At 46.5% G+C, this 27104-nt stretch overlaps 1 protein-coding gene and 1 pseudogene across 2 annotated transcripts in view; one reads left to right on the top strand and one right to left on the bottom strand.

Annotated features, from left to right (window-relative positions):
* Positions 1–27104, top strand: part of MAPK10 (mitogen-activated protein kinase 10) — a 111878-nt gene that overhangs the window by 80893 nt on the left and 3881 nt on the right. For both annotated transcript variants that reach the window (XM_066631610.1, XM_066631609.1), the window contains exons 9-11: positions 1039–1163; positions 25216–25279; positions 26626–26703. In XM_066631610.1, coding sequence (XP_066487707.1) covers positions 1039–1163; positions 25216–25279; positions 26626–26703 — 267 coding nt within the window. The remainder of the gene's footprint in view (positions 1–1038; positions 1164–25215; positions 25280–26625; positions 26704–27104) is intronic.
* LOC136655311 (3-ketodihydrosphingosine reductase pseudogene) lies at positions 15539–16267 on the bottom strand (annotated as a pseudogene).

The following is a 27104-nucleotide window of genomic DNA, read 5'->3' as shown; positions in this document are numbered from 1 at the left end:
AATAATAATACATGTATTTATATACTGCATTCCTTGGTCATCAGATTTCTCCTTAGACTTTATTCAAGGCGATTTACATGGGCAGGCTGTTCTAAATCCCCACAGGGATTTTTACAATCAAAGATAGGTTCTATCTTTCAAGAACCACAACATTTCAGATGGATCTTTTTGATCTGGTATCACATTCTGGCCTCCGATTTCCTCCCACGCAAACTGACAAGCAGCTCCTTCATCTCTCACATGGAGGGCAATCAAGACGCTTCTTCGCTCACACCAAAGAGCGGGTGGAATAACTCGGCTCAGCTTGTCAGCTGCTTCAAGGTCTCACCATTCATGGTGCTGGTGGCCTCGAACTGGCGACCTGCAGATGTTATCTTCAGGCAAACGGAGGCTCTACCCTCTAGACCAGACCTCCTGGCCAATGAATACAGTAAGCCCCAATGAATACAATGGAACTTATTTCTGAGAAGACATGTGTAAAATAACACTGTTAATTCCTCTTAACAGCTGTTTTGTTCTTTGAAATCATTTTGTATATGCATGTAACAACTTATAGATAGCTTCTGATAGCAATGACCAAGGGGCAAAATTATCAAATACCAGTTTAGATCATTGCCTGTTGGTGTTGCTGTTGCTGGTTAGTGAAATACCCTTAGTGAAATACCTGTCTTATGGTTATGTCAGCCCACACAAGCAGGCTTTATCCCTGCAATACAGAGCCTTATACAGTGGTATGGGCTTGCACTGTTCAGATCAAAATTTTCATTTATGACATTGTTTGAGAATTAAGTGGTGACAAATTTTTTCATGTGCCTTATGGAACAGACAATAGAGCAAACTCTATTGGGTTTTTTGGGGGTTCTGGATCATACATGGGTGAATTCAGATATCTACAACATGGAATGCCCTGGACAGACACAAATTGTCCAAAATTGTGGGCCCAACTTTTCAGTCTGTTGTGAACAATACCTCCCCACCACTTCCTTGCATGAACAGTCTTGTTCTGACACATTTTCTCTTTTGGTTTCATTGCTCCAGCTAGCCAAGCCAGGGACCTTTTGTCAAAGATGCTCGTGATTGACCCAGCCAAGCGGATATCAGTGGATGAAGCCTTACAGCATCCGTACATTAATGTCTGGTATGACCCAGCAGAAGTGGAGGCAGTAAGTAAAACTCTAGTTTAATGGTGCTTAATGGTGGTCAGAGCATCCATTCAGCTATCATATTCTGAAATGTTATATCTCTACATTGTTTGGCAACAGTTAGTAACAGTAACCCTAGTAGGTCATCCTACTAAGTAACCCTAGTAGTAGCAAGGCTTTTCACTCCATTGAATTACTGGCAATCAATATCTCCTACTACGTATATATTCTAAACCAGTGTTTCTCAAATTGGAACCCACTTGGTGGGTCGCGAGCCAATTTCAGGTGGGTCCCCATTCATTTCAATATTTTATTTTTAATATATTAGACTGGTACGAGACTGCATCTGGGGAAGTATTACAGCTCTGCGCTTTAACCGGCCACTATATATATGCTTTTAACAATGACAGTCAATGGAAGTTACTTCTGGGTCAGTGTGGGTAGGATTGTAGCCTAGGATTGTTAAAGATTTTTCCGCTTGATGTTGTCACTTCCAGTCATGACATCACTGCTGGTGGGTCCTGACAGATTCTCATGCTAACAAGTGGGTCCTGGTGCTAAAAGTTTGAGAGCCACTGTTCGAAACCAATGCTATTCATTCACGTGTCAGCTCTGATAGATATGGGTGGACAAATTTTGACATGGGCACAAGCTTGATGGTGGCACAAGCTTGATGGTGTTTGTAGCACTCCTGTAATGGAGCAGTGTGGTCTCTGGGTTTGGCTATAGGATAGACTTGGTCTGCTTCTCTGTATCTGTACAGTCTTTCCCCTCAATTGCAATCCTGGCCCCTGTGCTTCCTGGGGCCAGGACCAAAAAACATCACCATCCAGGTCTAAAAACATCACGTCTGATTTTCAGAAAATCCAGCAGTGACATTTTTAGTCAGAGAAGCCGCATGTGGCCTCCCTGGCCCCCAGCAGACCTTCTGAGAAGACTCTGGAAGGCCTAAAAAGGTCACTTCTGGTTTTTGGTGGAAACCTGCCTTTTTAGGCCTTCCAGAGTCCTCAGAAGACCTTCTAAGAAGGAAAAAAAATCAAGCAGCGGGGGAGGGGTTCATGGTAGCACCCCAGGAAATTTGCCCCCCCCCGACCTCCCCAGGTACACTACTTTTCCCCTCGCTCAGTAATCTGCAGCCAAAACCACACCAAGGGAAGAATTGGGGGTGACTGGATGGAAGATTTGCATATATGTTATGGTAATGTGAGAATTTTCCCAGTGCTTTTTGAAGTGCGCGTTGACTTTAGAGAATATTTGGTATAACCCTCATGTTGATGCACCCAAAATTATTCTGATGTCACATCTGCAGGCTATCACACCAACACAGATTACTGCACAGACTCTTTTGTCCTGGAAGATTAAGTTCACACAGAAACATTCAGTGACCAAGTAGTTACGCAGTATATTTGTGTTGGGAAGTTCTGGATTATTCTAAAGATATAGTTATATGATGCATGTTCATAGATCTCTGAATGTACAGACTTAACGTTATAAGAAGAGGTTAACTGTGTATCCCTGTAGCATGTTCCGTACTTGTAGGCGGTAGAAGGCTCTCTAGTCATAATGTTTTTCTTTCATATCTGTGACTGGTAGGAGAGCCATTTTTCCATATGATAGTACAATAAGCATCATTAACTCTCTGTTTGGCCTCTAGGGGAAAAGGTCAGGTGTTCATGTGCAGTTACAGGAGGTGTAATCAATCCTAGCAAGTCTTGTAAGATGCCCTGGAGAGCAGCATCTCATAATCCTTCCCAATGTCAGTGTTGCTGTGGGAGTAAATTCATTAGCGTTTATGAGGTGCTCAGTTGCCATGGTGATGATGCACCATATGGAGAGATGGGTTGCAGTCTGTTAGCTTGTGTCCTTTCCTGATTTGACTGTGAGACCTGAGATTTATGTGCTTCGGAGACCACTTGTCACCACTCAGTAGCTGGCCACAGACATAGCTCCCACATGTGTGAGGTTAATCAGTAATAAGTAGCAATGTTATATTTCCTGCCTTGGAAATACAAATCTCACTGCCTTGAAATGCTCATATCAAATAGGAGGCAAGTGCAGTTGAACCTCGGTATCCACAGGAATCCGTACCCAGATCCCACCTCCCCCTGGCCGCAGATACAGAAACCTGCCAATAATGAAATATGCTGGTTTGCTCCCACTGCCTGGAGTGGTTCCGAACAGGAGGGGGGAGGGGCCACTTGCACACTGTGGTGAGGCTCCCTGCAAAACTTAGTGCTTCACACTCCCTCTAGCTACGCCACTGGGACCAGTGTTCACATACACAGTTGCGGCGACTCTAAACAGTGTTGCCATGATTGCACCTGCAAAGCAAACCACCAATTTGCATGGTCCTTGCTGCACAGAATTGTGCGCATGCATGTGCCTGGGGATAATTGTGTACAGCGTTCCTTCTAAGGTGCACAGCTGTATTTATTCCCTTACCTTGGGGCTGCGTTATGGCTGCATTGGTGCTGGAAAGTTGAATGGCATTGGGGACTCTTAGCTAGCTCCCAACCTAGTGGGAATCAATGATTTTTGCTCCAGTTGTTTTTTCTCCCCCTCTTTCCATCTGCTGGGCTAATAATTAAACTTTTTCCATATCCGTATGCCTTCCTTTCTCATCCAAGAGGAGGCCACTTGCCTTAGTACCACCTGCTTTTCAGGTCCTGGTTCCTGGCTTCTAAATCCAGCCAGAAACACTGGGTTTCTTAAGATAAACTTCCTTTGCAAGTGGTGGTTGTGGCTAGAGGTAGCACCAAGTTGGTGGGGTCCCTGGGTCACAGCCCTGCACTGGGTCTCCCCCAATGATGCCCCCTTCCTGCCCCCTGATAGTGCACTGGGTACTGTGATTGGCACCAGGGGAGGGCACCAGGATGAAGGGGAGGGCACCAGGATGAGGTCTCTTGTTATCTGGTGTGCTCCCTGGGGCATTTGGTGGGCCGCGGTGAGATACAGGAAGCTGGACTAGATGGGCCTATGGCCTGATCCAGTGGGGCTGTTCTTATGTTCTTATGATTAGTACTGAAGTCAAGGGTGTTGGAAATTTTCTTTTTTTGGTGATGGAGGGGAAGCAGAGTAGGCAGCAGACCCCCACCCCTCTGTTTCACACTCCCTCACCCAGGCTGACGGCTATCAATAAAAGACACAAGGGAAAGACTTGGTAAACCTGCAGTACAATGAATGACACTAAGCAAAGAAAGAGTTTTTCAAGTATAATTATTTCATGGAAGAAATGTGCAGACGCTGCTTCCTCTCCTGTTTAAAAGCTACTACTGAGCTTCGAATTGTTACAGTGGTTTATTGTAAATACTGTATGCAAAGAGCTGACACCTAAAAAATCTCCGTGAATGGCAGCCATGCGATGAAGCAAATTATTGCACACAAGTGTTCATTCGGATAATCTAGTGAGATGAATGGTCTAAGTGTGTGAATAGTCTGCCTCTGGATGGCTTCTGAACCATTGATAAATTCATTATTCTTGATTTCCTCATTGAATGGATTCTCTTCGCAGCATCCTAGGCCACACGGCCATACTTCTCCTTGTGTATCAAAGGATTCCAGCATCTGCAAGGTCACTGGCTTTAGTGGCATAATCTAGACCAGCGATTGTCAACCTTTTTCATCTTACGACACAATGACAAGGCGCTAAAATTGTCAAGGCACACCACCTGTTTTTTGACCATGGACAAGGCATACCATGCTGCTGGCAGGGCTCTCAAATTCCCCAATTATCCTACTAATAAATGACCCCACCCCCCAAATTCCTGCGGACCATCTGTGGCGCACCAGTGTGCCACGGCATAGTGGTTGAAAATCGCTGATCTAGATTAGCTCTATGTATTTATTACCTCCGGCACTATTACCTTCTTCTCTTCCATTGCTGAGACTTCTCGTGATGTGCACCTCCCCTTATCCTCTTGTCCTGTGCACCCTTCTTTCCCGAACACCGCTGTGCTGAACCTGGACCTACATTACTATAGATGTATATTCCAGCTCACTGCTGTGAACAGTATCACAGCCCAATCCCGAGCTCCCGTGGTTGGTGGTAAAAAGGTTGGTAGTAGGGTAAAGGTGTTTGTGTAGGGCGTCGAGCCCCACATGAACACACAGGATATGGTGGAGCTGAGCTGCACCAGACCCACCTCCCTCCCTCCCCCCTGGCACACCTCCTGCCTCCCTCCCCCTGGCGCACCTCCCGCCCACCCTCTCCCCACCTCCCGCCTCCCCATCATGTCTCCTCTCCGCCCTCTCCCTCCCTTCCTCCACCCCGGAACACCTCCTCCCCACCCCTCCCCCTCCCCGCCCCCTCCCTGCCCCCACTTACTGTGCTGCGACTTGGCAGTCCGTGCAACTGCTGAGTGGCGGAGGCTGGACGCCCGCCTGGCACTAGCCCAGTGACAGTCAGTGCTGGGTTAGCACGGCACAGGACCATCGGTAAGGCTCGCAAACCGTTCAGGATTGGGCTGTCAGTCAGCTGTTTGGTCAGTGGTTCCTGCAGTGGCAAGCGGTGGAGGGGCTGAAGTTCTTCATTTGTGCAGCCCAACCCCGTGCATGATTTTTTTTCAGCTGTAAGTCCCATTAAATTCAGCGGGGCTTTTTCCCAAGTAAGTGTGCCTTGACTTACTGCCACAGGCTCCTTGGGGTAAGTGCTGCTGAACATTTTCCAGCAACCTCAGTCACAGAAATTACTGTTGACTGAATGTGTTTCTGCCCAGGTAACATATTATATTTGTCCCATTGCCACCCTGAAAAAATATAGCATAAAAGTCTTTGGTTAATTCTCTCTCAGATTGTGTGAAATCTGGGCCCTTTCAGCATTAAAGATGACAAAATGAAACCCACATAGACTATGGTTGGCAGTTAAATGTCAAAGAACTTTCAAACCAAATTTCAGAGTTCCTCCAAAATGAGTGGATTTAGGGAGTGTCTGCACATCCCTAAGAACATAAAACAGCCCCTCTGGATCAGGCCATAGGCCCATCTCGTCCAGTTTCCTGTATCACACAGTGGCCCACCAAATTCCCCCAGGGAGCACACAAGACAACAAGAGACCTGCATCCTGGTGCCCTCCCTTGCACTGGCATTCTGACATAGCCCATTTCTAAAATCAGGAGGTTGCACATACACATCACAGCTTGTGACCCATAATGGATTTTTCCTCCAGAAACTTGTCCAATCCCCTTTTAAAGGCATCCAGGCCAGATGCCATCACCACATCCATATATCTGCACAAGCCTAACACAACCTACTGTACCAAAGTGATCATAGCTGTCAGATGTGCAGGAAGTGAACAAGGGATTGTTTTTTGCTATTCAAATCCATGTGTCAATTTAGAATAAATTCCCTTACAACCCAATCTTAACCAACTTTCCAGCACTGAGACAGCCCCGAGGTAAGTGAGCAAACATTCTCTTACCTAGAGGAGGCCTCCACGTCTGCTCTCCCATCAGAGGATGCAATGCATGCCCCATTGGCATGACTGCATCAGCACTGGAAAATCAGATAGGACTGGTCTCTTAACCTTTTATTTATTTGCGAATTTTCTTTACAGATTACTGCCTTTTTCTCTTTCAAGGCTTTGTAACCCCAAATTGACAATCAGAACCGTAAATACACCTCATTGCTCCAGAAGTGTAATGTCTACACTCAGGGTTGGCCTCTGCTAACCAGTCACCCCGAATGGTGCCAAATTCCACTATTCACCTCCAGCACACTGCCTAGTACCTTCCCACCCCCTTGTCCGTCAGCACACAAATGTTTCTGTGCCTATCAGTTTAGCTTACAAGAGACAGTAGAGGAAGGAAAGCAGCAAAGGAAATAGTGGCTCTTTTTCCAAGCACTCCCTAGATGGGAGAGTACTTGGGAAAAGGATTGTATGAACGCTGGCTGGCACAGAAGTATTGCTGGGCCATTAGCTGACACAGTGCTGAGTGCTACCTGGGGGGTCTCCAGGCACAGTCACAGACTGGCAGGGGAGAAGTGGAGGAGGAGGCAACATAGGAAGTAAGGAAGAAGGAGAAATGATGATGGAATCCTACAGATGGCTGCAATGCCATGCTGTGAATTTTGCTGCCACTCTTGCTCAGGGTGGTACAGGCAAGGCCTAGGAGAGGGGGGTAAAGGGGGTAATTTGTACCTGGACCCAGGGTCAAAAGGGGGGGCCAGGAGCCAAAGGAGGGGGCCCAGGCATTTCCTGGGATCTGACATTTTCCTATCTGCTCAGAGTTGTTGCCTGTACGGAACGCTGGGGACACTACCATGATTAGGGATGCTGGGAACACTACTGATGCCACATGGGTGGGTAGACCTGGGCTCCAAAGACATTCCCAGCTGTCTCTACCCTCCCCTCCCCCTGCTTCACCCCTCCCTCCCCTATTCTGCTCACCCATCACCACCCTCTCCTGCTCTGTTTCACCCCTCCCCCTTTGCAAATTCCCCCTGATAAAATTCCTCTCAGAGGCCCTGGGTACAGTCACTCACCTGGTGATGGGAGCCTGTGTCTGCCCAGCCGCGAACCTCAGCAGCAAACTACTACAGTCCTGAGCTGCCGCTGGTCAGCTGACTTTGAGCACTTGGGCAGACTTTCCAGCATGTCGTGCAGTGGTGTGGGAAGCTCAGCTCCCACTATCTGGCCAGTGGGGATGCTCTTGGCACTGAAAGTGAGGAGTTTAGGCTGGCCACTGGAGCCCGAAACTGGCACTGATGATGTTGAGGTCCAAGCAGTGCTTACACAGTGGCAGATTTTGCTGCCTCAGTAATTCACTGTAATTCACTTCTCACTCATCATTGAGTCAGCCCTATTTCACCATCGGGCACATGAAACTTGATTGGAGAGGGGAAAAGACCGATGCCAAAAGCTATCAGATCTGGAAAAGGGAACAAGGGAATGAGCTGCTGAAGCACTAGAGAGGGGCATAGGGAGCATGAAGGGGGACGACGACAGCTCAATATCTGTAGAAAATGCCAGTGGTTTTGTGTCAAGAGTTTAACCCAGGGGTAATGACCCTGTGCATCTCTCTAGGTTTTACAGCTTGAGATGCATGCGAGGAAGAGGTAAACTCGATGGCATCCCAGCCAAAATGCAGAACCCAGAGCCAGTTAAAACCTCATTTTATAAGTCTATTAAAAGTTTATGATATTTTCACAGGCTACAGGGGAGCAGTAAAATTATGAAGCCTCATTCAAATGGCAGGGAGTATAATGAGAATTGGAAATGGTAGAAGGATGCGAGAGCCTTTGCTGTCTCTTTCTGATAGACCTGAAAAGAGTAGACTCTGGTGGTTGGCCTTTAAATGCCAGGCTGTGACCTCCTCCTAGCTAGAGGGGAATGCATGTTATTACTCAGAAGATGTGCTGTTCATTCACAACTGATGGACAGACTGAGGCCTGGCAGCCCTGAGGAGTGCTTTGTTAGAAGATGCTAGCAGACACCAGCCTGACTTTTTGACCTCTAAGTGCTAGTAACAATTGCAGCCATTGTCTTGCTGTTTAGTGATAAATTGACTTTTGCTCCCTACTGATGGAGTGAGCCTGTGTGTGGTCGGAAGGCACACCTATTTCCGATAATAACCTCTTAAACCTTTGAGATTTGGTCCAATTGTCGGCTAAGCCACCGTTTTCAGAAACAGGTCTTCAGCGCCATGTCTGCTCAGAACAAAGTCCCATTGTGTTCCTTGGGGCTTATTCCCAGGAAAGTGTGTATGGGTTTTGCAGCCTTGTTGTATTTTTCTATTTTTTTATTGTAATGGGGTGTGCTTGTTGTCATTTTTGTTCTTATCTCTGACTTTATGATGCAAGAAATCTTGATATTTTTGTAGAAGGGTGATTAATAAGTTTTATATATAAAAAAGAAAAGTGTGGCAGTATTTTTGGAAAATGAAATCTATCCTGATGGGAAAAAAAATGTACCAGTGGAGGTTAATGCCAGGTAAATGGAGGTAAATTCCTTGACCTCCCACTTTAGCATTTGTCTGTCCTTTGAGATGGTCCTTTTTATGCTCTGATGATGGACATGCTGAAGTATCTGACTGGACACTGTACCAGCTTACAAGTCCATGCCAGCTTCTGGGGGCTGAAAGACACAAACCCTGTATGGTGCCCACATCGCATTACCCTTGCTTTTTAATGTGTGTGCACCCCATTGGCTTACCAGATGATGGGGGAAACAATCGATGAAGAAGACCACCCTCCTTTCGTGGAACTAGATGCTTTCTCCACCACTGGTGCTGTGTCCTTGTTATGCCACGGGGATGTTCACTGAGCAATAGGAGGGAGCAGTTGTAGTGGACCTGTCACGATGAACAGGTGGGACGTGGCTGGACCTGATGATGGGCGCAATCCTAACCAACTTTCCAGCACTGACATAGCTGTGCCAATGTGGCGTGCACTGCATCCTGCAGTGGGAGGCAGTCAAGGGTGGGCCTCCTCAAGGTAAGGACATGTTTTTTACCTCACCTTGGGCCTGCATTGCGGCTAGGTCAGTGCAGGAATATTGGTTAGGATTATGCCCTATGTCACATCTGTGACACGCACAGACCTGTCACATCTGATGCTAACCAGATGGACTCAGGGTCAATTGATGTAGCACAGAGGTGTCCAAAGTTTTTGACAGGAGGGCCACATCATCTCTCTGACACTGTGTCAGGGGCCAGGAAAAAATTAATTTAGATTTAAAATTTGAATAAATTTACATAAGTTTACAGAAATGAATATATTAAAGATGATCTTATATGAATGAATGAAGGCTGGCTGGCACAAAGCAAGGCTGGCCTTTCCTTTGCTGCTGCTGCTGCATCACAGACGTGAAACAGCAAGCAGAGGAGGGAGCTCTCATCCCACAGCTCACGCGAGAACTGTGAGAGGTCAAACAGTCGCCCTCACGCTGTGAGCAGTTGCGTCCAGTCAGTGCAGGCTCCAACAAATCTCCAGAGGGCCAGAGGCTCATTGGAGACTGGGGGCTCCCTGAGGGCCGCATTGAGAGACCTTGAGGGCCGCAAGTGGCCCCAGGGCCGGGGTTTGGGCACCCCTGATCTAGCAGGTTCGTTTTATGTTCTTGTGGTTATGTGGCATGATTCCATGACTTAGAATTGTCACATGACTCTCTGCACATGGGCAGATAGGGTTGAGTGAATTGACTGTTCAAGCTTGCTTTTTGATTTTGCCTCCAGTTTTGTGGTGTGGGCATACAGTGAGGTATCTACATTTTTTAGCCCAGGTGAGCTGCATGAACGTCAAAGTGACGAGACAACCAGCCTGAATAAGGGTTTACTCCGCTGATTTCTAGCTACAAACTGAAACTTTTTCAGCTGTACCAAATTCATAGATAATGACGAGGCAGGCTCCATCCCAACCTACATGGAGTTCATGAGAGGGCCTTGTGCTTACAACTTGTGCATACAGAGGGCTCTCTGCACAAAGTCAGGAAGAGAATCCTCCATATATACAGCTTTTTTAAATTAACATGTGTAGGTTGGGGACAAACATGTCACCCTGCTGTGCACATTCATTATCCATGGATTTATACACCCAAAAAAGCCTAGGTTTTCATACCCCTTGGCTCTGCAGGTGGTTGCATTGCTTAGATTCTGTCAGATACATGTGGCAAATCTCAGAAATCAGCTCCTTCAAGAATCCGTTGACTATGTTAATCTTACTCCTTTTTTTTTTTACTGATATGTGCTATGTGGGGCTGGGTACGAATGTGTGCCTATACACAGGCATTTTCTACTGTATAGAGTATTGGATTTGAACCAGAGAGCCTGAATTCGAATGATCCATGAAGCTCATGGTGTCATGACCATGAAGCTCAATAGGTGACACTGGGAAGTCAGTGGATCTCAGCTTAATTTATGGGGTGGTTGTGAGGATCAAACGCTGTTCTGAGTTCCTTGGATGAAGGTCACTCTGGGATGTGATATATATCTCACTCTGAGATCTTGCAGGCCTGATCAATGTGGCTTTCCTTTTGCATTTTTCAGTTTCTTCTCCCATTTGAATGCTACTGCATACTAAACCTTTGACTTTCAAGTCTCCTTGGCAGCCATGCTCCAGTGTAGCTTCTGGTTTTGTCAACCTGACTGATTATTTTTGCCGTGATACCTTGGTATTTGAGATAGGCCTGGGCAGAATCTGGGTCAAAGCTAGATTATTCATCAGCCCCTGAGTCACCCAAGGCTGCATTTCATCCAACTCAGTTCTGATTTTCCAATGTCCCAGGAAGGTACTTTAAACACATTGTTTTGTAGTGATCTATTAAATTGTATAATCAGTATCAATCAGCACACATTTGTATTCCATCCCTCTGTTTCCCCTTCCTCTAGTTCAGTGGTATTCAAACTGGGGCGTCGTGATGCCCCAGTCTGTGGGTCCTGGCCTCTGCCCCCTTAAGGGGCGGGGGCAGCCAGGAGACAGGGGGAAGGCATCACACCGCTCAGGGGGGCTGCAGGGGCTTGGGTGCACTTGTCCAAATCTCCTGCAGCCTCTCGGGGGTGCGGGGAGCCCTGCGCAACCTTCGGCAGTGCTCCCCAGGTCAGGAAATGTGAAAGTGGAGCGATCGTGCCCTGCTCTGCAAAACTGGAAGCGGAGCACGATCACTCCGCTTTCCCTTCTGACGGGGCTGCAGGGACTGGGGTGCACCCTCCAGTCCCTGCAGCAGCCGTCCCTGTGTGCAGGGAGCCTTGGTGAGTGCCTGCTTTTTGCGGAGGCAGAGCAGATCGCTCCACTCTCCATTTCCCTGACCTGAGGTGCCCTGCAAGCGCTCACGCAGGGCTCCCCGCACACAGGGACGGCTGCTGCAGGACTGGTGAGTGCCTCCCAGTCCCTGCAGCCCCCTGAGCGATGTGATCCTGGGGATCGTGTCGCTGCCTTCCCTCTGCCCCTGCTGCCTCCCCCCCCAACTCCCGCAAAGACTTACTGCAGGTTTCAAACTCCCGGGGAGTTTGAAAACCGCAGCTCTAGTTGATAGTCTTTATAATGATCCCTTGAAGACATTGCAGACCAATTGTTTGCTTATAGATTTCTTCAGAAAAAGCTTTCCTGAGCCTCTTTCTGCAGCATGCTTTTTGCAGAACTCCTTAAACATCCACCATATTAAAATTTTAAAAGCACCCAGAACACAGACCTATGTCATATGTTCACTAAAACGATAATGTTTAAATGCATACGCACTGATGCTGTAAACTGTGTGTGCAGCACAGAGACACACGGCAGAAGCTGGGACCAGTTTCAACACCGTGTTACTCATGAAACTTGCATTTCCTTCTGAGTAAATGCGTATAGGATTGTCCTGCATGACATATTCACATCCAAAGGGAGAATTCAAAATGATGTCCTACCCTGATTTTAGGTTGGGCTGTAGTCACAGAAGGAGACTGGAGGCAGGAAAATGCAACTAAGCAACTACTTCACATTGATTACGTTAACATTTTCCCTGAATGCAATTCTGGTGATTCCAGCAATCAAAGAAAAAAAGACTACTAGAAAACTGAGTGAAATGCTGTCAGAATATGAGAAAAATATTTCAGGTATCTATCAAGGGGAGGTATAGATTATTCCTCATCAGAGTTATTTAATGAATGCGTACTTTGAAACCTTGTGTCAGCGTGTCATCCTCTATTTTCTGTTTTTCTGTGGCAGAACAGAAGCATGATTCATTTATAATGTTGGTCTGTTTGAGGGACAGGAGTCCATTTCTCCATAACACTGCATTCATTTCACTGGCACTGATCTGTCTTTCTGCATAATTGATCAAATCTAACCCTCTGATTCTGTTGTTGGTATTAAACGCAGTGGATGGCATCTTAAAAGCATGGAGTGTGAGCTCCCAAAGGCAGAAGCGCTAATTGGGATGCCATTCATTCTGTACCCTCATCAAAGTCAAATGATTGTTTTTGCAATGGGGATATGTGATGGTTTGCATGAAGGAGCTTTGGGGCCTGTTAAAAAAAAAAACCCCTTTAAAAATGGTTAGTTCACAAATGTGTTCCGTTATTTCAATTATATCTTGCTTTTTTTTTTTTTTTTTTTTAACAATAAATCATGTTCAACATGGTGTAGAGGCAGCATAAGTACAGTGGGCCCTCAGTATCTATAGGGAATACGTTCCAGGACCCCCTGCAGATACCGAAATCTGAGGATACTGGATTCCATAAGGGGACTGGTGCAGCATTGCAGCTACTCACCTGGAGGCCACTCTGGAGGTTGTGCTGCTCTCTCAGCTTCCACAGAAGGCCTCCTCAATGCAACCAGAAGCCTCTTCTGGTTCATGCGGGCCCTTCACCTTGAGAAACTGTTTACTTGTGACCCGGTCATTTTATCATTACAAGAAGAATAAGTCTGTTAGGTGTGGGGTAGGAAAACTCCCGAATTCAGAAACCGAGATAAATGAACAACAATAAGAAACATTTACTAACAATTTGGGGGACGGACGGACTACAATACAATTGCTAGGAAAAACAGTTTTTAAAACAGTTGGGGGGAAACAAACCCCAACCTACATAAGAGCATATAGGGTAAGAAAACAAATAGAAGTAAATTGTTTAGCTAACCCTAATTAGGCTGGTTCCCCGTTGTAGCCAGGTTCCAAACAGACAGCCCAATCCCACAGTCTTGTTATAACATGCAGCTGTGTCAAAGGAGTATGTGCTGGATGCTTTGTGGGGGGGGGGGTGACCAGAAGGCCAAAGAGGAATAAGTTCAAAACTTTCCCCATAGTAAAAGAAACCATGGTCTCCTTGGATGCGTGCCAGTTTATGTCTGAGGAATGGAAAGGCACGAGATGAGCACAAAAGTGTGGGAGAGGATCTAGTGTAAGAACATAAGAACAGCCCCGCTGGATCAGGCCAAAGGCCCATCTAGTCCAGCTTCCTGTATCTCACAGTGGCCCACCAAATGCCCCAGGGAGCACACAAGACAACAGGCACAACCTGCGTCCTGGTGCCTTCCCCTGCACCTGGCAATCAGAGGCAGCTTGCCTCTAAAACCAAGAGCTTGCACATACCTACTATGACTTGTAACCCGTAATTAACTTCTCCTTCAGAAATTTGTCCAATCCCCTCTTAAAGGCATCCAGGCAAGATGCTGTAATTTCTTCTGGTGGCAAAGAGTTCCACAAACTAATTACACGCTGGGTAAAGAAATATTTTCTTCTGTCTGTCCTAACTCTCCCAACACTCAGCTTTCATGGATGCCCCTTGTTCTGGTGTTATGCGGGAGGGAAAAGAGTGTCTATCTATCCACTCTGTCTGCGGAGATCAACCTCTCCCAGCCTGTATTTCACTGCACTTCTGGGTTGATTTGAGGCACGGGTACCTGGTACCTTACCTTTGCTGTCTGTCTGGAAAGAGAGCTTCTGGCAGTTTGGCTAGGCGCACTGTTGTAGTCTTGAGGAACAGTGTTAGTCAGAGGGATCACTGTGCATCAGGAGTAATTCGTAACTTTTGAATGTTGGTTTTTGATTGTGCAAAGTGCTGCACATGTATAGCCCTGATGGAATCCCTGTAGCGAAAGAAAATACTGTTACCCACAATATTGCTATTGGGGGTGCTGAAGCTGAGAGGCTATGGCTGGCTACAGGCTTGCAAGAAGTCATGGAAAAAGCAAAAGTTGAACCAGCAAAGCTCTGATTGACAACTCGGACTTGTCCACCACTACCAACTCCAGCATTTCCTCCTTACTCTCAGTATCCATCTGTTGGGAATTGCATAGATGGCTATTACCAGCTGAAAAGTGTGTAATGTTCTCGAAGTTGTGACATGAAAATAACGTTTCTACACTGGATTCATCTCAGAGCCTTGCTCCCCTGGAATGGGTTCTGTATCTATAAACCAGTAGGCAAAGGAGATGGTCAAGCTGGGAACAGACTGGACTTTTTCCCTACTGTTTCCTTGGCAACAGTAACCATGGCTACCAGTATCTGGCGCTGGAAGGGGCAAGCAAGTTCAGCCACCACCAGGTGCTTGCTTAAATGCAGTTACTGTACGGTACTATATTCACTTCCTGTGCATTTTTCTTCCTGGCTGGAAAGTATTTACTTGAGCCCACGGGCACCAGTCTGGTTAGGAGATTTTAGTTTTGAAAGCATAATGTGTAAAGACAAGTGTGAGCACTCTGGAATATAAAGTGATCCCCGTGAAGAACTTAATATTTTCACCAGGGGTGCAAAAATTCAGATCACCAGTAATAATTTAAAAGTGCATGGTGGCTAGAGTGCTGAATAGAGCAGGAAACTGCAGTGACATCCTAGAGGGGGACACAATGCTGAGTTTTGCAGGCGCATCAATGCACCATGTAAGCGGCCCCTCCTACACGTCTCCAGAACCGTTCCAGGCTGCGAAAGCAAAGTGAAGGCACTGGCAGGGTGACCAGATGTCTTCTTTTTCCAGGACATGTCCTCTTTTTTAGCTTCGTGTCCTGGAAAAGAACTTAAATGCCCTCCTTTTCTGCTGCAGGCAGTACATAGCCTTCTTGTAATTAATATAGATATTGTAGGGCTTTACCTCCATTTGTAAAGCTTCAGCTAATCCTTGGAGAGCAAACTTTGTTGCAGAATAAGCTGAATACCCAAAGAGTCCAACTTGCCCAGCCTGGGATGACACAAAAACAGTCCTTCCCATCCGTCGTTCCTTCATGGTGGTAACTACTGCATGGATTGGATAAACAGTACCTAGGTAGTTGACCGCCATCAGTTGTTCAAACTTACTGGTGTCAAGCTCTTCAAATTTTCCATTCACTGATGTTCCAGCACAGTTTACAAGCATATCAACTGGGCCCAGCTTTTCTTGAGCTTGCTTTATGACTTTCGCAACATTTGCACAGTCTTTGGAGACATCAGCAGAGGCAATGTGCACAACCTGCTTGTCGTTAACAGAGTACTGCTCAATTTCTCTTTTTGCCCCTAACAGCCGGTTCTCATCTCTTGCAAGCAGTGTTATAAAGGCACCTTTCTTAAAGCATTCAATAGCAATGCCTTTTCCAATCCCGCTGGAGCCACCAGTTATCACAACGTGCGCGCTGGACAGCGACAGGGGCTTGGGGCTAACCATGGCCGACACCACATAGAACAGCAGCAGGAGGAAGGCCACGACGGCCACCCCCGCCGCCGCCAGTAGCACCACTGGTCAGAACATCCCCACGCCGCGCAGGAGCCGCTTAACGTAGCAGAGAGACTCGCTCTTGAGGCGTCCGCGGGACCGACTCTAATTAATAAATTACATGTAATATGAATTGAATAATAAGTAATATAGTGTTTAAATTAACCACATGAAATCAGTATACGGGTTTTTTAGCCTTTATTTTGTCATGTCCTACATTTTTCTTGGATGCCCTACATTTTGGGGTGCCTTGTCCTCTTTTGTGGTTATGACATCTGGTCACCTGAGCTGAGGAGACACCTCCACTTTGCTCTCACCTCCCAGAATGGCTCTGAAGGTGGGGAGGGGGCTTATTGCACAACTCATTGAGTCGCCTGCAAAACTTAACACTATACCCCCCCCCCCCGGAACGCTACTGAGAGACTGGCTTCTCCTCTGCCAATGTGTGCTGTACTGAGAATATCAATAACACCAGAACTGCCTTCTGGCTGACCCTCTCTGTGGAGAGGAAATGCATGATTGGGAGTAGTGGGAGAATGCTGGAAAGTCCCATCCCCCCTGGTGTCAACACACTCTGCAGCCCTGTCACCCAGCCCTCCATAGTTGCCTCATTTGTGTCTGCACAAATGCAATACCAGCTAATAGTAGTAACTCTATTGTCATTGTGCTACAACACAGTGGAATTTATGCACCTTTGAGATACAAGCATAAATATATGCAACAATTCCAACACTCACCCTCTACACACTCACCCACACATTCTATACAACATGCATCATAATATAAAAACAATATAACAGACCATAATGCCCAGGAGCATGGTAACAACTATATCGCCTTATTCAACGTAATTATGACTGTGGGATAAAAACTGTTCAGGAGTCGTGTGGTGCTGCTCTAATAGTTCTGTATCGTCTGCCCAAAGGCAACAGTTCAGAGAACTTACGAGCCGGATGGAAGGGGTCTCTCAGAATACTATGTGACTTCTGCAGACAGCGAGATGTATAGATGTCCTCCAAAGCTGGTAGATCAAGGTTGATGATGTGATCTTAATAATTCTCTGCAGAGCTTTTTTGTCCCCTGCAGAGCAATTTCCATACCACACCTAGATATCATAGGTTAGGACACTCTCAGTGGTGCAACGATATTAAGACATAAGACCTCCCAAGCTTCCTCAGAAAATATAACCACTTTTGTGCCTTTTTTAAATCAACATGCTGCTGTTAATAATCCAGGAGAGGTCCTCTGTGATGTAAATAGCTAGGAATTTGAAACTAGCAACCCTCTCCACCTCCTCACCGTTTATGTATAATGGTGTGTGTACATCCCTCTTTTTCCGGAAGTCAATTATAAATTCTTTAGTTTTTTTGATGTTAAGTGAGAGATTATTTTCTTTGCACCACAATAACAACTCCTGTATCTCCTTCTGATAAGCAGACTCATCATTCCCGCTAACAAGCCCCACCACTGTAGTATCATCTGTAAATTTTATAATTTCATTGGTGTTGTGTGATGGGGTACAATCATAGGTATACAGGGAATAGAGGAAGGGGCTCAGCACACCGCCTTCTGGAGCTCCTGTATTTAATATCAGAGTGGAAGGATGATAAGAGCCCATCCTCACTGACTGTGGCCGATTTGTCAAAAAGTCCTTCATCCACAGACAAATGTCTTACTGTATGCCCAAACCAGTCATTTTTAAAAACAGCCTGCTAGGTAGAATGGTGTTAAAAAGCAGAATTGTAATCCACAAATAACAGCCGTACATATGTACCCCGTTGTTCCAAATGATGCAGGACTGTATGTAAAACAATAGAGATGGCATCATCAGTCGACCTATTACTCCTGTATGCAAATTGACAAGGATCCAAGGTGGGTGGAAGATCAGACTTAATATGTTTCAACACCAGCCTCTCAAAACACTTCATAATTACCGAAGTTAGAGCCGCAGGTCGATAATCATTGAGAGGAGCAACTACTGTCTGCTTAGGAACTGGCACTATAACAGATGTCTTCAAGCAAGTAGGGACAGACCACTGTGACAGAGATAAATTGAAAATAGTTGTAAAAACTTCAGTCAGCTCTGCAGCACAGTCTTTAACGACCCGTCCCGGAATTCCATCTGGGCCAGCTGCTTTCCGGGCGTTAATATTCTGTAAAACCCGTTTCACATCATCAGGCTGCAGGACAAGTAACTGACCATCAGTGGCTGCAGCTGGAATGTTGGTGGCTGCTATCTCCTCCTCAAACCGGCCAAAAAACTGATTAAGCTGCTCTGCCATGGAATCACTACTGCTGGGCAGACTATTTTTATAATTCTGCCCAGTAAGTTGTCGCATACCCGGCGGGTATCCGAACTTTCAAAATGCTGCTCAGTCCTCCGCCTGTACATGGCCTTTGCATCCCTGATGCCTTTTTTAAAGTTCGCTCTGGCCTCACTGTACTGTAGTGTGTTTCCAGAACAGAAAGCAGCATTCCGGGCTCTTATCAAAAGGCGCACATCTCTGGTGACCCAGGGCTTATTATTAGGAAACACCCGTATTTGTCTGGTGATAGTGACAGTGTCCATGCAGCTTTTGATATAGAACAGTACAGTCGAGGTATAGATGTCGATAGTGTCCTCCGCAAATAATGTCCAATCAGTACACCTGAGGCAATCCCAAAGTTGCTTCAATGCATCTTCTGACCACTGTTGTATTTCTCTGACAACAGGCCTAATTCTATTGACAAGAGGTCTGGATGATGGTATCAAAAACAGAGATATATGGTCCAGATTGTCCCAGATGGGGTAAAGGTATAGTCCTATACCCGTTCACAATATTACTATACACGTGATCTAAGGTATTTTGCCCTCTAGTGGGACATTGTACATGTTGATAGAAATCTTCCCTATCATTAGGGTCACTGGTAAACTAGATGAGATACTGGAATAAAAGTGTTTACACATGAGGCAGAATGAGGTTAAACCCGGGTGGGAGAATCGGTTGTACCACTTCAAACTGCATGTGCGGAATCACACGTTCGAACCCCCTACCATAAAAATCTTCCCTGCAAGAAGAAAACTTGCACAGCAGGGAGAGGACTAAGCTAAATAGTTTCTGCCCTGATTTCTGCTTGCAAGGAGTTTCTGCTCAGCAGAATATTCAAAAGCAGTGTCTCCTGCCTGCAGTTTGCAGCCCATTCCACCACCTCACAGTGCTCCACATGTAAACTATGTTTGGACCATTAAGACCTGCTTACTTTAACTCTTCAAAATTGGCTTTCCTTCACCTCTGCTTGCTTTTGAATGGCTAATTTTTTTTAAAGGAGTTGCACTGAGGTTGAGCCTATCAGGAAGTCCTGCCCTCTATCAAGAAGGCTTTCTATTTTAATCCAAGAGGCATTGAGGCTATGGTTATGCAGTGCACTCTGCACATGCTTAAAGAAGCCTATTCCTTGTAGTACCAATGCTTGCATGACAGCAGAAGAGACCAGGACTCCATTCCTTTTGCAACCATGGTGTATCAGCCCTGGGGCAAGAGAGGGCAAGAGCCAGAGGCATCAATTGGAGGTGGGCACCAGCGTGTTCACTCCAATAGCTTCCACAGTTAGGAAGTGACTGGCACAAAAATCAAAACTTTAGATATAGGCTGATGGGTTCTGAGCTGTCTGTGACAGATCAGGAGAGAGATCTTGGGGTGGTGGTGGACAGGTCGATGAAAGTGTCGACCCAATGTGCGGCGGCAGTGAAGAAGGCCAATTCTATGCTTGGGATCATTAGGAAGGGTATTGAGAACAAAACGGCTAGTATTATAATGCCGTTGTACAAATCGATGGTAAGGCCACACCTGGAGTATTGTGTCCAGTTCTGGTCGCCGCATCTCAAAAAAGACATAGTGGAAATGGAAAAGGTGCAAAAGAGAGTGACTAAGATGACTACTGGGCTGGGGCACCTTCCTTATGAGGAAAGGCTATGGCGTTTGGGCCTCTTCAGCCAAGAAAAGAGACACCTGAGGGGGGACATGATTGAGACATACAAAATTATGCAGGGGATGGACAGAGTGGATAGAGAGAGATGCTCTTTGCACTCTCACATAACACCAGAACCAGGGGACATCCACTAAAATTGAGTGTTGGGAGAGTTAGAACAGACAAAAGAAAATATTTCTTTACTCAGCGTATGGTTGGTCTGTGGAACTCCTTGCCACAGGATGTGGTGATGGCGTCTAGCCTGGACGCCTTTAAAAGGGGATTGGACAAGTTTCTGGAGGAAAAATCCATTATGGGTTACAAGCCATGAGGTGTATGCGCAACCTCCTGATTTTAGAAATGGGTTATGTCAGAATGCCAGATGCAAGGGAGGGCACCAGGATGAGGTCTCTTGTTATCTGGTGTGCTCCCTGGGGCATTTGGTGGGCCACTGTGAGATACAGGAAGCTGGACGAGATGGGCCTATGGCCTGATCCAGTGGGGCTGTTCTTATGTTCTTATGTTCTTACATGCGTTCTCTCAGCAATCGGTTGGGCGATTTCGCCCCTGTCACTGTTTGGAGAGCTGGCACGCTCCTGTCGCTTCCCTAGTCAGGAAGTGACAGGTACACCTGCTGCCTGGGTACTCACAGCTGTGGCTTGGGTGATTTTGCGGGCACTTGCTCCCATTGAAGTGGTGTCACGTAACATCTTCGTGTCACGTGACATCAGTCTGTTCGTGCCTGGGGTGCCATAGCACCCTGGTACGCATCTGATCACAGCTACTGTTATAGAAGGCTAACGGAACATTTTGCCTAAAATTTTGGCTCAAATTAGAGGAGTGAGTCTTATGAATGACATTGAGGGCTTCCTCCTGGAAATCAAGCATTTCTTGATCTTCCACGGGTTGCGAGCCACTTACTACAGCTGAACCTTGCCTCTAAAGAAGCCCTGTGTTGCTTGGTTTTGTACGCTGCTGCCGGCATGATGCCTTCTGGAGAAAATTGATGGGAATTGTTGCACTTCAGATTCTAAACCACAGTTCAACCAAGCCCTGCCCTCCCCTCTCCTGCTAGCCACCGCCCTTGAGCATCCTTGCCTAATGAAGCAGACAACTGCCGCAGCTCTTGTGTGGATTTGCAGCCTTGCCCCTCTTGGGTTTCACCTCTCGTCTGCCTCTTCTCTCCTCTGCCTCCCCCACAACCCTGCTCTCTGCTTTTCCCCTCATTAGCAAATGCAGGCTCCAGGCCTCACAGAGCTGCTGAGTGACAGGCTGTCAGATTCAGTCATCTGAATGGCCCCGGGATCATTGCCTCCCTGTTGTCCTGGTCTCGGCTTGTACGTGTCACTCTTAGGGCGAGTAAGAGAACTTTGTGATGTCACAGTGGGCAGAAAGGCGAGAACTCCAGCTGGGATTTCAAAGGCTTAACTCAAGCCTCGGGGCACTTAGGTGCTGCCTAAGGTACAACTTAGGGGCAAGTTGGTTTGTGTTAAGGGAGGGACAGCAAAAGTGTTGGCTTTAGAGACAATAAAACAGCACCTTGTTAAGATGGTTCTCCTGATGTGCTGCAGTCACATTCTGAAACAGCTGGAGGGGCAAAGTGACAGGTGCTTCTGTTCTCCAAGCAATGAGACATTATACAGGCACTGCTGCTTGATTTTTTGATTCTCTCTGACCTACAAATATGCAGATATTGTATTTATTTGCTTAAAAGATTTAGGGCGCAATCCTGCACAGCGCACGCTGGCTCACTTCTGGTGCGCACTGTTGTAAACATGCCATAAGGTATGTTTGCAGGCATCAGCACCGTTGAAGCACCAGAGCTTTGCTGCTCAGCAGTTGTGTGGACTGCCAGGCAGCCAGCGTGGTAGGTGGGGGGGGGGAGGTGGAGAGAGAGCAGGGAGAGGGCGGGGAGGAGGTGTGCCAAGGGAGGGAGGGAGGCAGGAGGGAGGCCTTCGCTCCACCAGATCCTGAGCCTCCATGTTGGGCAGCTGGTCCGACAGGCAGGCTCTAAATTCTACGTCGACCCTTGGGTCACTGTATAATTGAGTAGCCCCATTGTGGGGCTACTTGCCTGACCCAGGGGAAGGGGATGAAAGTCCCCTTCTCCTGAGGAGACAGCGGTGGCTGCCTGGGGTGCACTGGAGGCAGCATTTTTGGCGCCATTGCAACCCTGCGCACCAGGCAGCTCAGGTTTGGGCTGTCGGCTCTTAACAAAAGCAAAAAATGAAAAGAATTCTTGCACTGTCCTGGACAGGGACATCCTGGAGCTGCAGCACAGAAGCTTGCCAACCATGTTTGTTAGAGTATATTGTTCCAGGCGTGCTACTCAGATATGCAAAATGATCCCCACTCTAGATTTTTCTATAGATTGTCACATGGTAGTGAACCATAGCGTTCTGACTAGAGGCACTCCACAATTTCCATAAGCCTTGATTTACCCAGTTTTGACTGTATGTCCATGTTTGGGTTGGCTCAGTTGGGAGGTGCCAGAGGGGCTGCTCCATAAACACAGCAGGAAATCCCAGAATGCTCAGCGCTTCCTCTTTTGTTTAAAGAACCGCGCAATCCTTGCAGCACAGCAGCCTTCCCAGCGGAGAAGGAAGTGCTGCAAGAATGCAAGGGGCCATATCACTGTACCCCAAAGACCAAGGACATAGTAGGCATGTGCAAGCTCTTGGTTTTAGAGGCAGGCTGCCTCTGATTGCCAGATGCAGGGGAGGGCACCGTGACACAGGTTGTGTCTGTTGTCTTGTGTGCTCCCTGGGGCATTTGGTGGGCCACTGTGAGATACAGGAAGCTGGACTAGATGGGCCTTTGGCCTGATCCAGCGGGGCTCTTCTTATGTTCTTTTGTTCTAAGTGGCAGCATCTTGTCCGGTTTTTAAAGGCAGGAGGGTGATGTTTTTTCTAAAAGGAGAAGAAAGTGACAGTAATCACCTGAGCAATTGAAGCCACCTTCTCCATGAGCGCTTCTCCCTCACTGCTACCTTTTCAAGCTTTCACTGTTACTGGGGGGGGGGGCTGCTGCTCCCTCCAACTGCATCTTGTGGGTTAAAATCTAGCCCCCTCTTCACCCGCAATTTCTTACCTTGCTTTATTTCCTGCTTTGTTAACAGAGCACTGGAAGCTCCTCTTGCCTCTATTCTGGCTTCCCTTGCCTGCCTCCTTCCTGCTCATGCGGTTTCCCCCCACTCATCCCAAACCCTTCCACAGAGTTGCGTGTGCCCAGACAGAGCTCCAACTTGTGTTATAATTGACTTACTTAACGGTGTCTGGACTGGAACCCTTCCATAAGTCACAGCCTGCCTGATCCGATCTTCCCCATGTCCAAGGGCTTCTCCAAACCGCTCCACCCATCGTTGGGGTTGAATGAAAGAGGTTCAACAGGATGGGTCTTGTTTGCAATTTCAATCTAGCTAGAGAAAGAACAGCGGCCTGCATTTATTGCAGCTGGCTAGCAAATTGCTGTCTTAGGGACTTCAGCGGCATGCGGTTGCTTTTGGTGGACTGATGCTACTGAAGAAGAACATTGTCTATCTGAGTTTTTTGCCACTTCCATCCAAGGAGCCTGCGTGTTTGAAAACAGACTTTACTGAACAGTGAGAGCAACCTGCACGAACTCTTCAGTAGTCACAGGGAACCTGATCCTGTGAGGGTCCCTGAGACATCCTAGCTCTTAGGTGAAACAGAGAACATGAGGCAGTAGTGCAGTGGGCTGGACTAGATGCGCATTTGATAAATGAGGGAGTGTGGTGCATGAACAGAGTTCAGCAATCCACCATGACTTGTTTGTGCCTTTTCATTAGGCTCCTGCTGACTCCAAAAGCAGACTAAGCGAATGTTGCATCTCTATCATTTTCTTATTTTGACATCATGCGGTCTTTTTTTTCTTTGCCCAAGTTATTTGAAAAACGTTTCCAGAAGACATTGGGAAAGGTACCTTTGTGTCCTTCTGTCACCATGGACTATATTCAGTGGCTTCAAAGCAAGCTGTTGTTCTTTCACACTGCCTCAAAATCAAACCCTGAATAGCTTGAATGCAGGTGGCAATGGGATTGCCAGTGGGCCTTTCATTTGAAACTCCCCATCAGACTCTTAAGTCCTTTGTTCTTCTACTCCTGCTTGAAGTAAACAGGACTCCCAAGGGTGTACCTAATGTCTGGTACATCAGGGTCTTTTATGTGTTGCTTTAAAACTAGGATCTGTGACTAGAACGACTTCTTGCTACTTTGCTCAAATCAACAACAGAATGAATTCTGGTTAGCTATTAACAATAGGTATTATACGTGAAAAGATTGCTTTATTTGGAGAGTGTGTGCCAAAGGGTTTTTTCTACATACTTTAAAGAATTGTTTTAAATTTGATTTTGGTTGTCTTACAGCTCAATCCTGAACTGCCCGTAGCACGGGGCTACCACAGCGCCAAAATAGCTACCGCAGCATCCACCGTGCTCCGGGCAGCTGCCGCCCCCTACTTGGGAGAAGCTTGCCCTGATCCAGATGGAAGCTCCCATGGCTCCTATACAGCAATATAGAATACAATCCCCCCCCCATGTGAAGATGGTCAAATGATGTGTTTAACGTTGCTTTTAGATTGACGCTTATTGACACCAGCCCAGAAAATATAGTCATATCTCTCAAGTTCCCAGTAAAATCAAGAGGACTTCTCTTTCATAAAAATGTGAATTTAGGGGATGAGGAACCAATTTTCCTAAAAGCCATGCAAATTTACATTTGCAGAGGAAGAGATTTTATTGAATCATCATCCAGGTTAATATTTGTGAATCTTTAGCGTGCCATCAAAGTTAATGAATAGTTTATGGGGCTGCAGTAAGAACTCCTCCTTCCAGTTAGCTCCCATTGCTTGCAGTGCAGAGTTGGGGACACCAAGACAATCTGGGAATGACAGTTGCTCAGTTTTTCATTTCCTTAAACGTTTTGGCATTTAGATTGCCCTAATATGACCGAATTCCTCTTCATGTTGTGCTCCTTATATAGCATATTTTACTTACCTTTTTGTGTTTTGATTTGACAGCCACCTCCGCAGATATATGATAAGCAGCTGGATGAAAGAGAACATACCATCGAAGAGTGGAAAGGTAATCTCATTTTGAAAGGTAGTTGACTTCCTTCCTTGAAAGGTGGCTTGTAGAACACGCCAGCTCCCTGCACCTCTCATTTTGCCATGCCTCAGCTTTCTTTCTTTGCTGTTCATGGTGATTACTAACGGTACTCACCCAGATTACTTATGGTAGTCATGATATTGCACACCCTGGCATAGAAATACTTAGCATGTGGTCCTAAGAGATGTATTGTGTATATTATAATATGCAGCCTCTGGGTATCAGAGGTCACATATCTCTGAATGTCAGATGCAAGGAAGTAGCAACACCATACAAGTCTTGTCTTGTGTGCTGTCAAAGGTGAGCCACTGTGAGATACACAAAGCTGGACTAGATGGGCCTTTGGCCTGATCCTGCAGGGCTCTTCTTAGGTTTGAATTGTTTCTAAATGTGTAGATCAAAACAAATCTCAAAACTGGACTTTCCAAGGTGGTGATAGTAGCATCTAAGGATAGAAAAACAGATAAATAGTCGTTAACCTGTGGTGAATAAGAATCACTTCTAAGCTACTGGGCAGGGGCACTTGTGAAAGTTGGAAGAGGTTGGCTCTTTTATGCTTCCAAGCTATAGATGAGCCCTAAAAATGACAAATATAAGACAAGAGCAAAACACCAAAAGTGTCCCCTCTCGTTTCTCATTTTTTCCTATGAAAATCACATCTCTAGTTTTTTCAGTCTTCCAAATTTTATAATACAGTAATTGTCAACATTTTTCATCTCATAGCACAATGTCAAAGTGCTAAGATTGTCAAGGTGCACCATAGTTTTTTGACAATTGACAGTGCGTATCGCACTGCTGGTGGGAGGCTCGCAGCCCCCAGTGGCCCCACTAATAAATGACCTTCCCCCCCCAAACTGCTGCTACACACCTGTAGGCCATTAGTAGCCCACCAGTGTGCTGCGGCAGAGCAGTTAAAAATCACTGCTCTAATACTACAAAGGGAAGACGAAAAGCAGTGTGATGTGATTGTCCCGTTCGTCCTCTTGAAGGCCAACCTTTCCTGGGTTGCTGGGGGTAGTGCTGTGCCAGTCTACCACTTGCAGCTCTATGTTTCACCCTGCTTCATGGCAGGGCCAGCCCTGATGTAGACAGTCACTTTTGTGAACTTACAGCCCAAGCCTATGCATGTTTACTCAGTAGCAAGTCCCATTAGAGTCGATGGAACTTACTTCCAGAAAAGTGTGAATAGGATTGGGCTGTTATTTGTTTACAAGCCTGGTCTTGAATTCAGGTCACCCATTCAGGCACTCATTATGCCTTTATATGATTCTGAAATAGCGACTCTTGTGCACATTTGTAACAGGTTCCCTTGTCTCTTGCAGAATTAATCTACAAGGAAGTAATGAATTCTGAAGAAAAAACTAAAAATGGTGTAGTAAAAGGGCAGCCTTCTCCTTCAGGTACTCAGTCCCAGTGAATAACCATCCTGTGTTCATTGCAGGTTCCGTTGCACGAAGGTGGATTCTTACAAATGCCTCTTGATCTGAAATGGTCAATGGTGGGGATTGTAGCTGCTTTGCATCATTTGTATCGCTTGGTACATTTAATGATATAAATTGTACTAATTAATGTACCCCATCTCCTTGGGCTGAGGGGACATTTGCCTCCTTGCCCCAGGGAAGAACCAGCAGCCACTACGGAGCAACCTGAACCTTCACCAGCACAATCACTGGTGCAGGTGTGCATTTCTTCATGGAGGTGGATCAGGGCCAGGAAGGGGCTCAGGATTCAGCATGCCTCTTTTTTGCCATTTGTTTGGGCTAATGAAAACCAGAGTCCTGGCAGGCAATGACATAGACAA

The sequence above is a fragment of the Tiliqua scincoides genome, chromosome 6 (assembly GCF_035046505.1).
Source record: "Tiliqua scincoides isolate rTilSci1 chromosome 6, rTilSci1.hap2, whole genome shotgun sequence".
Taxonomy (NCBI): domain Eukaryota; kingdom Metazoa; phylum Chordata; class Lepidosauria; order Squamata; family Scincidae; genus Tiliqua; species Tiliqua scincoides.
This window is presented reverse-complemented; position numbering and strand designations above follow the sequence as displayed.